The sequence below is a fragment of the Aedes aegypti genome, chromosome 3, assembly GCF_002204515.2.
Source record: "Aedes aegypti strain LVP_AGWG chromosome 3, AaegL5.0 Primary Assembly, whole genome shotgun sequence".
Taxonomy (NCBI): Eukaryota; Metazoa; Arthropoda; class Insecta; order Diptera; family Culicidae; genus Aedes; species Aedes aegypti.
In genome coordinates this window covers 92,920,393-92,933,677 of record NC_035109.1, presented here as the reverse complement: position 1 = coordinate 92,933,677, position 13,285 = coordinate 92,920,393, and the positions used below count along the sequence as shown (strand labels likewise).

General features: G+C 37.7%; 1 protein-coding gene across 9 annotated transcripts in view; it reads right to left on the bottom strand.

The window, feature by feature from the left end:
* LOC5579293 overlaps nucleotides 1–13,285 on the bottom strand; it is a 232,944-nt gene that overhangs the window by 15,150 nt on the left and 204,509 nt on the right. For all 9 annotated transcript variants that reach the window (XM_021855882.1, XM_021855873.1, XM_021855880.1 and 6 more), the window contains one exon: nucleotides 12,546–12,793. In XM_021855882.1, the coding sequence (XP_021711574.1) occupies nucleotides 12,546–12,793 (248 nt within the window). The remainder of the gene's footprint in view (nucleotides 1–12,545; nucleotides 12,794–13,285) is intronic.

Below are 13,285 nucleotides of genomic sequence, written 5' to 3'. Positions count from 1 at the left end.
ACAAAACAACTTGGTATATTTTTCAAATTTTCTAGGACAATCTCACAGATTTCAGTATGTTGATCGAAAGTATTTGTCATTTGATGACTCTCCCCGGTATTAACCCGAAATTGTCAAAAATGTCGAATGTGACAAATATGCAGTTATGGGCAGTATACGAGACCGAGAATTCTCATTTCACCCCTCTTGTAGACTAAGCCCAAATAAGAGCATTGGAGAAAAAGTCTTCATCAGAACAATGGAGGATGGAAACTAACCAGTTCTAACTTTGTGGGAAGCTAAGAAGAATAAAGCAGCTGATTGACTGTTTAACGATAAACTTGCGCCACCATATTTCATATAACGGAGGTTATTAGAACTAACTTGGAGGTGATGATTTGGAGGTTATTTGGAAATTTGGAGGTTAAAATCCCCTCCAAACACTAGCAATTTTGCGGTAGGATGTTGACGTTTGATTACGAATAGGCAGAATTTGATAAACATAACAGCTACCGAAGAGCCAACAAAGTGTTATACCGGGCGATTACATTCGAGTCGCGTATCACATTCAAAAAGTACCTACAAGAATCCTCAATTTAACCACGAACTGAAGCATAGAGTGTGAACTAAATAGACCAGAGGTGTAATCAGGTTCTCCACACATTGCAAGATTAACGAGCGACAGGTCTTATGGAATATGCCATAAAAGAGCTCTAATGAAAATCATACCTTCTAATTATGAATCATTATCGCCAAGAATGAGAACTTATATTGGCTCTCAACATGGTGGATTTTTAGAACAGTAATTACGCGGAAGTAAGCAATATGAGATCTTGAGAGTTGAGGGATGCGTTTTTAGTCAAAATTCAAAAGTCTGTATTTTTTAATCGATATCAGGTATCAGGAACGAGATGAGAGCATATAGCTTCATACCACGCTCTAAAAAGGCACTGTAAAACGCATAAGCGTAAAGAGAGCCTATAGCACAATACCACAGCGGGTTGAGAATAACATAAAGTCCTGAAGATTTAGGTTTCAGAAATCAGTTTCACCAAGTAATCGAAATCGCAGTTGCGCGAAAACTGGACAGTTATATATCAGATAATACGAAGTTCCATAATCGGAATCACCAGCGATGGGAAAATGGACATGCGATAACCAAAACGCCACTTGCTGACAAGTTGTTTCAACATTATATATTTGTCATTGTTTTCGTGTCAATCCAATCCCTCTTCAGTTCGCTTTATTCCAATCTTAATTATATTTTCAAAATGAAGATCGTTATGAATCGTGTTGAAACAAGTAAGTAGGAGTAATTCCATTTAGTTTTCTGTGATATATATATATATATATATTAACAATAGGGTCCTAAAGCCATGTCCCAATTTTAGTGCCAAACGCTTAAGTTTAGGCCAAGAATACATATTTACTCAATTTTTTAATGTTTTCTGGTAGTTTTAAGTCCAAAAAACATTTTTTATGTTTATTTTAGATTTTGACACACCCCTTGGCTTAAACTCAAATTTTGGGTGTATTTTGTTTTCCGTGTCCCTTCCGAAATGTCAGATAGGAACAACCCCAGTGTTAAAACTAAAAGCCCTGTGGTGTTTTGGTCAACTAAGCGAACGTCAAACATGATCTCAAGTGTCAAGGTTCATTTTTGGATCCAATTTTTAAATAAAAATTTAAATATGATATAGCCGTTATTTGAGCGGGAAAAATTGCTAAAGTAGTTGCAGTAACATTCTCTTTCGTGTTATTGAATAAAAACAAGATTTCATTAAACATTTTAGGACCCTATTGTAGAAAAAGATGGTTCTGAGCAATAAGCTCTCTTAATGCAGAATAAAATTAAAACTCTTTTCTTCTTCTAGCCCATGCAAAAAAAAAAACAAGGAAACTTTCTGAAACTCACTTTAAAATAAAATTTAAAATATTTTTTGAATTCTTGAAGTGATTCCAGCTACATATATTTGCCGATTGTATGTCATTTCATGCTTTTTATATTATGCTGCCACAATCATCAATAAATATTGTTTCGATCGGTGGTATTTTGCCGATCTACCCAATCGAAAAAAAAAATGTTCTGAATTTTATGTACAGTTGTTATGACAATGATTTCTTCTCTCAGATATGTGAGAACGAGCTAAAGACGTTTTGCAAATTTTTATTTTGCAAAATAAACCGTAAATGGGTTAAATGTGGAAGATTGTACAAAATTTTCGTGGAGCAAATCTCCGACTGGTCAGCAAAGCCAGTTCAGCTTCAGTGCAATCTGAAAATGAACGATGTAAAGCTTTCCAGTTTGGCTGCAAAGGCTTCTCAAACCGTTCAATGAATGTTCAAGAAAAACTAAAAAACGACGTGTTGCAGATCTTATCAACAATAATCTGAAGAACTTGCGTTCTCTGCTAATGTATCAAATTCTTAGCTTAGCTTAGCTTTGTACATTGATTTAGATCTGTCGGAACGAAAGTACAATTTGCTTCGAAACAATATGAACGAATTGCATCCGAACTTGCTTCCTAGCCTTTATGCCAGTGGTGCTCAAGCTGCAGCAGGATGAACATCACTGCTTTATGCGCTAAGGCAAGAGAAAAAAAAAAATAATTCCGAAACCGATTTCTGCATCAGATACATCTGCTACGATCGATCTACAACAACTCATGAATTTTACTGCAGCCAGCATCATGGAAACTTCAACTGCAGTAAAACTGATTTGCAAGTGGGGCTTCGGTGGAAGTTCAGGATACTGCATTTACAAACAAGCATTTTTGAAAGCAGGAAAATCGGATGAAAGTTTGCTGACTGCCGCAATGGTTTCGTTAAAAATGATCGAAACAAAAGAAAATCAAACCCTCTGGTCAAACTCTTGATCAGGTTCCACTTTTTACTGCAGTCAAGTTTATGTTTATCAAAGAAGATACTGAAGATGTCCTAAACATTCAAAAGGAAGTTGGAGAAGACATCAAGAACCTTCAAGTAAGCAGATTCATCAATGAAAATGTGAAGGTCGATGTAAGCTTTGAATTCCACTCAACGATGGTAGATGGAACACCATGCTGTTCGCAAACAAAGCATCATCGAAGTGTTTCATTTGTGGAGCACTCCCAAAGGAAACGAACACTCCGACGGTAGACAAAAAACTTCCTGACACGGACAAATATGAATTTGGCCTCTCATCTCTCCATTGCTTTAACAAAAGTTTTGATTGTTTGATTCACATTGTCTACAGGTTGTAATAAAACATGTGCTTTGTAATAAAAGAATAACATTTTTTTAATCCGCTAAACATCAAAGTGCGGCGGGTAACAACGGACGAAGATAAGCATGCAATAGAAAATAGGAAACGTTATATCCAAGAACAATTCAAAACTAAGATCAGTCTAGTCGTCGATAAGTCAAATCCGGGGTATGAGTCCAGCAATGATGGGAATACTGCACGAAGATTTTTTGCAGTTCCGAAAACAAGTTCGGAAATAACAGGAGTTAATTTGGATCTCATCAAACACTTTGGAACAATTCTTCGTGCGATATCTTCGGGGAGAACAATCGATTCCGAAATCTTCTATGTCAAATACGATCCGTAGTAGTGACCAACGCTACATCATCTAGCCGTTCAAGACCAGGACGTTCGGCAACAATTATGGAAAAAAAAAGTTAATTTTTCGTCATCTATATCATTAAACAGTAAGATAAAGGTTTCTGTTAAACAAGGTTATGATTTTCTATTTTCTTCGAACATAAATTTTTATCGAAATCTTGTTTTTATTTAACAACACGAAAGAGCATGTTACTGTAACTACTTTAGCAATTTTTCCCGTTCAAATAACGGCTATATCATGTTTAAACTTAAATTTAAAAATTGGGTTCATAAATGAACCTTGACACTTTTGATCATGTTTGACGTTCGCTTAGTCGACAAAAGCACCACAGGGGTTTAAGTTTTAACACTGGGGTTGTTCCTAACTGACATTTCGGAAGGGACACGGAAAACAAAATACACCCAAATTTTGAGTTTAAGCCAAGGGGTGTGACAAATTCTAAAAAAAACATGAAAAAATGTTTTTTTGGCCTAAACTTAAGCGTTTGGCACTAAAATTGGGACAGGGCTTTAGGACCCTATTGAGTAAACATGTTTTTTTGGCCTAAACTTAAGCGTTTGGCACTAAAATTGGGACAGGGCTTTAGGACCCTATTAGTCGTTTCGATTGTGTTGTTCATATATGACCCTCTGTTAGTTTTCAACTTCTCTTCATTTCTCTCTTTGCTCGCTTGCGATTCTATCCATCATATTCTTTAATTACTTTCCTTGCTCCCTTCCACTTTGAGTAGTATCGTGTTCACCGGAAAAAGCCAATAAAATGCTCATTTGATTTGTTTTTGATTTGTTTTTGAACACCTGGGGATAATATTAAAATAAATCACTGTTATTAGAACTAAACGGGTCTGGGTCATTTGGCATAAAGCCATTTGGCATAAGGTCATTTGGCATAACGCCATTTGGCATAAAGGACATTTGGCATGACAGCCATTTGGCATAACGGGCATTTGGCATAATTTTGAACAACGTAAAAATAAAGGGTCATTTGGCATTACGGACATTTGGCATAATATCAAACCATCTGAAAAGTAAGGGTTATTCGGTATAATAATGGCCTTACAGTTGAGGTCGAAATACGCGTATCTGTCAAAGGATACAAACTCTAGTGGAATTAAATGGTATAGTACTAAATTCGGTTTTTTCATCTACTTATAATAATTCAGATATTCCTTTTTTTACGTGATTTTTTTTTTTGTAATATTATGCAAAAGAAAAAGTCATGCTAAAACGAAGGTCAAATTCCTATATAACAAAATAACGCATCGAACCGCTATGCAATAACCCTCGAAAGAATACCTTATGTTTAAAAGAAGAGTAAATCTCTAGATAAATATCATGACTAAACAGAATAACAGAAGATTAACTAGGGTGTCAAACAGTGACGCAATATTTCTTAATTTGAAATTGAAAATTGAAAACAAGGTAATGACTTTGGAAAACAAGAAAAAAATGCAGCAACATTGCTACTACAATTATCTTTTAAATAACATTTCGTGTTCCAACGAACCCAATCAACCAGTGCACACTGGTCCAGGAAGCTAATTTAGGCGGACATGAGATTTTCGTCTCAATTTATTGATTTTAGAGCCATAGTTGCTCTGATAATATGTTCAGAATTTTCGGTTCCGGGTCATTTGGCCGAATGTCATTTGGTTGAATGCCATTTGGCCGAATGCCGTTCGGCCGAAATTGAAAACAAAAGTGAACTAGCATGAATTTCAAAGAACTCATTCAGCTTATTCATTAATAAGGATACACCATCATTGATATACACATAATTAGCATTTTAGTAGTATTTCAAGAAACAGTTCGTGCTGAAAGAAGAACATCCTAAATGTAAGCAGTTATTCAAGTGTTTTGAATAAGACGTAACCCGACCAACCAGTCTTCATAATTCTTTATAGATCTTTGACCAACGATGGCGATCGCTAACGGTTCAAAACGAATCTATATCGATCGCTATCGAAAATCACTGACTGGTTGACCGGGAAGGGATTCTGGGGTAATATTCACCCTTGAGGCAAAACAACCCCACTGTGCCTTTTATGAGTATTTGTAAAAAAATTGGAAAAGATTCGTCAAGAGCGGATAGGAGTGACCCACAACATGCGATTTTACAAATCCAACTTCCAGAAAAATATCTAAATTTTTCTAAAATATTTGTAGAATCCCCGAAAAGTTGTTTTACTCCTGGGATGCATATTACCCCTGATACCCTTATTATAAGCTTTAACATGAATAACTATGAGAAATACTTCACTCTTGAAAGAACAGCCTATGATCAAAAGAAGGAAAAATCTCTTATGAAAATTTAGGCAAGTGTAATGCATATAATAGTTTTATCAGTACAACTACAAAGAACTTCCGATGATTTAAAGAAGGTAAAATTCCCAATTAAAATATAAGCTGAACTATTTTCAATAGCATAACTCGAATGAATAGCCTATGTGCAAAAGAAGGAAAAAAATCTGATGAAATCAATAAAACACTTGAAACCTTATTACACCTTTGGTAGTCCAGAGGCGAATTAACCGTTACCTCAGAGTCTTGTGAGGAGTTGTGAGGAGTTCAGGAGCTCTTATAGAGTGACAAAAAATTATGTCCCGTCACATTATGAAAAACAACAAATTAATTAGCTTATCTAATAGCAGGCCACACTAATGAAACCTACATATCAGAGGTGGTGTTATTTGATTTTTATTTTCATGATTCAGCCAAACGGCATTCGGCCAAGTGGCCGGACACATTTTCAGTACTACAAAGTGTACGTATCATTTTTTTTTACGTTGATTACAAGAGTAAAGTAGGAATAGGCCAACTTCTTTATTTTAACGAATCGTGAGTTGGTATGTTCAGCAAAGTTGTAGCAAATGATAAGAGTTGCTCAATATCAGTCATAACATCGTATGGCTGATTTACATAAACTATTAATATCAGTTGCGAGCTACAGAAAATATATTGAAATTATGCCAAATGTCCGTTATGCCAGATGACCCTCATCTTTCACTTAGTTAAAAAATATGCCAAATATCCGTTATGCCAAATGACCGTTATGCCAAATGTCCTTTATGCCAAATGGCGTTATGCCAAATGACCTTATGCCAAATGGCTTTATGCCAAATGGCCCGCTCCCAACTAAACATTTGCCTCAGTGTAGTAAGGTAATAATTTTGGCAAAACTGTATCGAGAAAAAGTGAGTTAATAAAAAAGCATTGTTCACGACGGTCACGTTTCATTATCGGTCCGAAGGAAAAAAAACTCCATTCCTACGCGTTTTGATCTATCGTTGAGCAGACAATGATAAATGGAAATAAAATTTCATTTTATTCGTTGGAATAATCCGTACTTTAATATTTTTTTTTATAAAAAGTTGATTATTAAGACACTTTTATGGTTAGGGATGGTACACAAATTAAGTCACGCTAAATTTCAGCTTTTTCGACCCCCTCGCCCCCCTTTTTGTATGAGTCCTCCGAAAATTTCGTAAGACTTGTCAAGCTTGGCGTGACGTAATTTGTGCATGACCCCTTTTTTCTGTTCGGATGCGCCACTGCGCCCATTATTTAGATCTATTGTGGCATTACCCGTATCCTTAATGTATAGTGCAAGTCGCATTACTCCATTTCCATGAGTTTTTGACGTTGGATAACGTCTTACGGCAACATACTGGGGTACAATAGGGTCCCAAAGCCCTGTCCCAATTTTAGTGCCAAACGCTTAAGTTTAGGCCAAAAATACATGTTTACTCAATTTTTTAATGTTTTCCGTTGGTTTAAGTCCAAAAAACATTTTTTCATGTTTCTTTAGATTTTGTCACATCCCTTTGCTTAAACTCATATTTTGGGTATATTTTGAACTCCGTGTTTCTTCCGAAATTTTGCGAAATGTCAGATAGGAACAACCCCAGTGTTAAAATTAAAACCCCTGTGGTGTTTTTGTCGACTAAGTGAACGTCAAACATGATCAAAAGTGTCAAGGTTCATTTATAGTGGTTTCTGCGCTCGTGTACATACACGTTGCATGTCACCAACACTACTTAAAAATTGCTGGTTGAAAATATAAACAAAGATCAGCTGTTCCCAGCAAAATCAAATGGTAGTATTTTCAACCAGCAAATTTGCGCATGTGTTCGTGACACCGCTCGGCGAGAACTCAATGGACCCAATTTTCAAATTAAAGTTTAAACATGATATAGCCGTTATTTGAGTGGGAAAAATTGCTGAAGTAGGTGCAGTAACATCCTCTTTCGTGTTATTACCATGACCCCACAGTTATGGATCAAATAGTGTGGAGGCCAACCTATAAAATTCAATAAAACGACGTGGAAAACGTTAAATTGTAATTTAAAAGCACGAATCGAATCGTTTTAAATTGGAACTTCGGTTAGTAAACTGTTTTGAGTGTAATATTTACAAAGGATTGCATACAAATTAAAAATTGTATCGGTTCCTGAAAACCATATTATGGATCAATTTTCATATTATGGATCAAATTGTGACATATTACGGATCAGTGCGCCAAATCAAGAGATTTTCAACTCAATGCATCTGTATTGCATGGTATGGCGAATGTTAACAATGTGTTATATATTACTGCCAAAAATAATAGTGTTAGAGCTAGAAACAAGGGTAAAATGCCCTTTTTATTGTGATACTGCATTGTAGTAATTGAGACATGAACTGTTTGCGCTCCACACCAAGTTTTCCACCCATTTTTGTCTGCTAAAAAAGAAAATTTACAAACCTTGATGTTTTATTAGTTTTATCCTTAGTGCTATTGTCTGAAAATGTCGAATTCAATGCATAAAATAGCAGAAATCTACATTCTTTGGAAGTGATCCATAACCGTGGTAAACAATAATTTCCTGGTCCATATTATGGATCACTAATTAGAAGTGCTAATATTCGGTATCTATATAAATAAAAATGGAGTGGTGTTTGTATGTCACGAAATGGCTTACGAACGGGTCAACAGATTTGAATAATTCTTTCTCCGTTTTGTTCTTCAAGGGTTCCGACGTGTTTGTGTGTATAAAAATCCCAGGATATTCACCGGGAAAATCGGAAAAAACGAGGATGAACGGAACTGTCATTTTGTATGGGACGATCCACAGCGTTTTTTAACAGCCTACTTGATGGCAAGACGAAGTTTGCTGGGCCCACTAGTTTAGAATAAAAATTCAAGTATTGCTTCTTGCATTCGTTATTAGATTATTCGACATTTTTTCAAATCTGTCAAAAAGATTCCCACATATGACTGACAGTTTTATTGACAGTTGATTTGTGTGAATAACAATAACATCGAGTGTTGATATTATCACGTTAGTTTCTATTTGTTTGAATATTTGTCAACCTAAAGCTTTGTTTTATAAACTAACTACTTCTTTTACCACAGCAAGAAATGGCAGCAATAATGCAGGCTGTGAAACAACGCCACGCATCATCCTGCACGATATATCACGCACTATATGGATATTATTTCTTAGGTCTCTCGAGAGCCAAGCTCGCTTTTATCTATGGGAAGCACCGCTCAACCATAAGCAACTGGATTACCACGTATGAGCAACAAGGATCGTACGGAAGAATTCAGAATAAAACCATCACTCGAAAATTTGGTATTGAAAAACGTCGCTGGCTCGTCGATCTATATAAACAAAAACCGCTACTCTATCTGCATGAAGCTGGAAAACTATTCGAAGATCATTTCCGGATGAAAATATCAGCCTCATCCATCTGCCGCATACTCCACAGTGAAGGGTTGACATGGAAGTGTCTTGAAAGACGAGCAATACAAGTTAGGCAAGATGATGTATACAGATTTTTCATGGAGCTGAATTCATTACCATGGGATTACTCGAACCTACTGTTTTTAGATGAAGTCTCTTTCGACAACCGAGGAATGCTTCGTAATAGAGGTTATGCTGAGAAGGGTAAAAGACTTATCTGTCGTGGAGAGTTTGTTCGTAAACCACGAGTGTCCTGTCTATGCATGATTGGTCAAAATGGTATGTTGGAATGCAGCTACACAGAAGGAACATTTACTAGATTGAATTTCTTCCATCATATTCGCCAGTTCGCGCTCCAAAGCGATAAAGTTGAAACATATCCTGGCATACACTCAATTTGGATCCTAGATGGAGCACGGATCCATTGCGACGCGAGCATCATTTCTTACCTGAGATCGTTGGGTATTTACCCGATTTTTTTACCCGCGTATACTCCCTTTTATAACCCAATCGAGCTCGTTTTCGGAACCATAAAAAGAAGAGCTCAGCAAGACTACAAAGAAAATGATACTCGTGATTTAAAAGTGTTTATTTCAGAAATCATGACTAGTTTCTACTCGTACAAAATGGATCGATTGTTTCGAAAATGTGGTTACATAAACGGGGGGAAATTTGACCCAACTGTTGCTTCTCCGGAAAACATAATCGATCTGGGTTTCGAAGAAAATTCACACAAACGAAAAACAGTTTGATTAGGTTAAAATCAATCATTCATTGTTTTATTTCATTAAAATACATAATTCTTGTTCTTGTTCATAAAACTTAATAAAGCACAGGCAACCCCAGATTTTTACATGTGATCCATATCCTCCATGTCAATGATTTTTGACTTCAACTCCTGTCCCAGATCGTCTTCCTGAACTTTCACTGCCGTCTCCATAGCATTGATCATTGAATCACTCAGCCTGTCTCGTAATTCCAACGCCTCTAGACGAGTCTTGAACATTTTCAGTGAGGCGTTCAAGCTTTCCACATTCGATTCGACTACGTCGAAAACTTGCCGCAATGCAACGACCTCTTCGTGATAACTGTTATTCACGCTGTGTGCTACTGTTAATTCTCTTCGAATAGCATTGACATGTAGTCCTTCCTTCACACGAAACAGATGTGCAAGATGCTGCGGAGGGTGGTCCTTGAGTGATTCTCTCAGGTGGGCAGGACCATTTAGTATGGAATTAGCCCAAAATGACCATGCCATACCGTGCGCATCCAAATGTTTACCGTGTACTGACCTGAGCTCATCCGCCAGTCCGATTACAGCTTGTGTTGTAGCAGCACCCGAACGGTCCCGTTCAGATGGGTCGATTAGGTTCTCCTTCACCGAGCTCCAGACTGTACGATTACTCACAGACAATGAATACACGTGCAAGAGAACTGTGATTGCCTTGTTCCTCCGACTTTGTAATAGGTTGCTGCTTTCGGTGAGCTTCTCCAGAACGTAGTGTCGACGGCCCGATTGGAACAACACAAACTTGCCAAATTCCTTTTCAGAGGGAGATTCATTTTCCGCCCACACTGGGGAGGTTGTCCCGTCCGCTTTCACATCAAAGAAAACCTCTCTATTCAAGTGCTCCTTAGCCAAGTTCCATACCTTACGAATGAAGCTTGTAGTACTATGGGCAGTAATTTGCCAGCGTGCAATATACGAGCCGGAAGATTGGCCTTTGAATTGCCGTTTATATGCTAGCAGGACACAACTGAAAAGATCCTTCTCGAAATGATTGGAGCCTTCGCCATCCTCGGAAATACTGCTCTGTCGGTTTTCACGTGAATGGATAGTGGCACTCGAGTTTTCCAATTCATCCAATGTTTTGTCCAGAGGATCCTCCGGCAGCTGCGTACTCCATGCATCCGGCAACTCAAAATCATCCAGATATTCTGCTTCTGGTGGATCCGCATCGCTATCTGTTTCCGTTCCCTCGTTCATGCTACCCGACCGATAACGCTTTCTTTCCTATTCAACCAAAATTTAGTCATTATAATTTGTGTTTAATTGTTCGTTCTATTTGTAATACTTACAGAGGGATTAGAAAAGCACTAAAATATAAATTTCGAATATTTATGAACTTGAATCAGATCCAAAACACAGTCGGGAAAATGCCGATACACAGAACAAAACAAAACAAACAAATGTCAAAAATGTGGTTACAGTGGAGTCTACAAAAATCGACCCATAAGGTAGCACTTGCATTTTGCGATTATCATTTACTAGCAATTTTAATGATTGATAGATAGTATTTTTGCGCTACATTGCTATATTTAAAGAAAACGATAAATAAAAACAATAAAACACATCAACTAAAGCAAAATTTTGAAACAACGCGAATATATACCTCTGTTTATTGTTATATGGCAAATCGCGTTAAATGTGGACTTGACTGTTGACTGGTGAGAACATATTTTGGTGTGACAAAATTTTTTGAGCAAGGGTCTAATACGGTGGAAAATTTGCAATAAAATGTTTTCCAAAGATGAATTCATACTAAATCGAAGCGAACGAGCATAAAACATGCTATAACATTTGAATTTTACCACCTGTGGGAGCTTATGAATGTTGACGGCACTTCTTACAGGAAACGACCATATAATGATAGCTGTGTGCTACCAACTAAACATTTGTCAACTACACCGTTTTTTAGCGGTTGAATGTTGTGCTTAACATTACAAATGGTAGAAGACAAATAGTATAACATGGGAAAAATATGTTTTACGTCAACGTTTATGTTTTGAGCGAGTTATCCGATGTTGAACGCCAAAGTGATCCGTTACTGTGGGTGATCCGTAACTGTGTGGGCATGGTATATAAAAACAAGATTTCAATCAAAATTTTAGGACCCAATTTGTGTCTTCAGCAAAGTTGTTCAGAACATTGAAAGTCTCACTCTTTGGTTCGCAGTTCTTCCACTGTTTGGCGTCAGAGTACTTGTAAACTTCTACTAAGTACTTCTGAGAAAGGTATAGATAACTAGCTACTAAACTTTTTAGGGTGTGGCAAATTGCAACTTGCAATACTTGACGCGATTCCATATTCATGGTGGGTAGTTTAAAACGAGATCAACAAGTTTTCCAGTCAAAGACCTGTGTTAAACCAACTTCAATCATTCATAGTTTTAGAACTATCTATGTACCTACATTGGCTAAATTCCTCTTACCAAAGGGATAAAACCAGGACTCACCTGCGGATTATTTGCATTCACTGCAAACATGAACTTTTGCCTACCAGCGGCAGCCGCTGCAGCCAGCAGCTGATTCGAAGTGAGGATGGCCGCGGCCGCACTTTCACTATTGGGTCCACTGGAGAACGTTGGCGGCTGGTGATGATGAAGGTGCGGATGCTGCTGCTGTTGATGCTGATGATGAAGGTGTTGCTGATGTTGATGGTGTTGCTGTACTGCTGCGGAAACCGCCGACGGGGATGGCACAACTGTTGAATTTGTTGGATTAATCATTATAATTGATTGCTTGATATGGTGATGACTGAGGTTGAGGTTAGAGTTAGTAGTAGTAGTAGCAGCAGTAGCAGTACAATTAGTGGTGGCGGTTAGACAATGACTGTTATTGACTGATGCTGTTAGTCCATTGTTGGGTGCTGAGGTCGTCAGCAGGAGTTTCTTGGCTACGGGTGGTCCTGTGGGGTCCTTGCTGTCGGGTGTAGACACGGTAGCTAGAGTACCGGATTGCAGCAGTTCGTTGAGGGAGGCCTGCGTGAGGACAATTATGCCCGGCGTTGGCTGAGCATGATGAGGCGACCCTGTTGTTGGAGCAGCAGTTGCAATTAGAGCCGATCGAGGCTCACGTCGTTCGATTAGAATCGTTTCATAGAGCACCGATGGGGAACCATCCTCCTTCTCGAGTTTGATCTTCCCAATAAGGGGTTTCGTGAGCTGTTGGTGTGATTGTGCTTGCGTTGGGTTTG